Source organism: Octodon degus, unplaced genomic scaffold, assembly GCF_000260255.1.
Source record: "Octodon degus isolate 3935 unplaced genomic scaffold, OctDeg1.0 scaffold00335, whole genome shotgun sequence".
In the NCBI taxonomy this organism is placed as follows: Eukaryota; Metazoa; Chordata; class Mammalia; order Rodentia; family Octodontidae; genus Octodon; species Octodon degus.
The window spans coordinates 561,239-562,769 of NW_004524911.1; the positions used below are offsets into that span (position 1 = coordinate 561,239).

The following is a 1,531-nucleotide window of genomic DNA, read 5'->3' on the forward strand; positions in this document are numbered from 1 at the left end:
AATAGATAAACTTGAGGCTCTTACAGGTAAATAGATGCAAGTAGAGACGATACTCATAAGTGAAACGTCACATTGTTTCCCTAGTGTAAGAACCTGAAAGAGTAAATAAAATCCAAAAGGTACAATAGGTATTATGAAAGGAAAATAAACTATTCAAAAGAAAAGAACACTGGGATGAAGGAAATGAGAAAAGGGGGTCCAGGGAGATAGCTCAGTAGAAAAAGCACTTGACTGGCAAGTGCAGGGTCCTGACTTCAATCCCCAGTACCACAACAAAAAAAAGAAAAAAGAAGCAGGAAAAAAAAATATATATATATACACACACACAAGATAGCTAAGATAATTGCACTACTAATTTCTACTGGTCTATTGAAAAGAACAGCTAATGGTTAATTTTTTGATCAATTTTGCATGCAATTTAACAACCTCTGTCAATTTCTTATTTTGTTTTGACATTCTGTATTGTTTATAATGTTTCTTTTTAATTTTTTTAAAAAGTATAAAGCCCTATACTTCCTCATTTTATCTCCCTCCCACCTACTAGTCTCTTAGCCATTCCTGGCAGAAGACTTTGGGCCCTGCTATGTCATCTTAGCCTTATATATTGCTGAACACTTAGGTGGACTCTTCTCACAAACTGGCAAGCCCCCACTCAGCGTTCGAGACTGCTCATAAGCATAATCTCCGTGAGATGTATTAATTATGAAAAAGATGTAGTTGAAGTAAAGAACATAATAGATGGGATAAACAGAAAGTTGACTGCAGTCATAGAAGAGCTTGAAAGATCAGACTGAGGAACTCTCAAAAAGCATCAGGAAAGAGTAAAATGTAGAAAACATTAATTAAAAATAAAAGAAATTAAGAATAGAAATTTTAGCATTCTGATATAGACTTAAAGAATGTGTATGAATAAATAAATAGGAGAAAATATTTCAAGCCTGGAGATAAATATCCCAGTATTAAAGTCTGCATCTACATCCATTTTGTTTCTATATATAAGCAGATACAGTTATAAAACAATTATTTTTATCATTACAGTTGCCAGAATTGGACATCAGACTCCAGATTTGTTGGTCGTTAAAGGCAGGCTCGCAGTGTGACTATCTCGGCAGCCGCCAGGCCTGCAGTCCCTGGCTGGCGCTGCAGCCTGATCTCCTCGTTCTGAGGCTCTCAGCATCTCGGGTTGAGCACCCACCTGTGGGATCCTCTCTCCTTCCAGTGTGCACATGGCCAGTGTGGACTATCCTGCCTCTGCTCCTGAAAGCATATACAATAAATCACCTTTGATAATTATGTTTGAAAACATAGCCTTTAAAATCAATTACCTAAAATTGCTACACATAAATCAAATAGAAATAAGTCCTTTATATTTACACTATAAGCATAGTTCTGTAAATTACAGGACTTTTAAAGAGATGTAAGAAGGGCCAGCCAAATAGCTCAGTGGGGCTGGTGAGATGACTCAGTGGTCTAAAGCACCTACTTAGAACAAGCTTAGTGAAGCACAGGGACCACGGTTCAATCCCCCAGC

At 37.2% G+C, this 1,531-nt stretch overlaps 1 protein-coding gene across 1 annotated transcript in view; it reads right to left on the bottom strand.

Annotated features, from left to right (window-relative positions):
* Positions 1-847: 847 nt before the first annotated feature.
* Kdm5c (lysine demethylase 5C) overlaps positions 848-1,531 on the bottom strand; it is a 58,677-nt gene continuing 57,993 nt past the window's right edge. Inside the window, exon 26 of the mRNA XM_023708185.1 lies at positions 848-1,257. Within this exon, the coding sequence (XP_023563953.1) occupies positions 1,171-1,257 (87 nt within the window). The 3' untranslated portion in view covers positions 848-1,170. The remainder of the gene's footprint in view (positions 1,258-1,531) is intronic.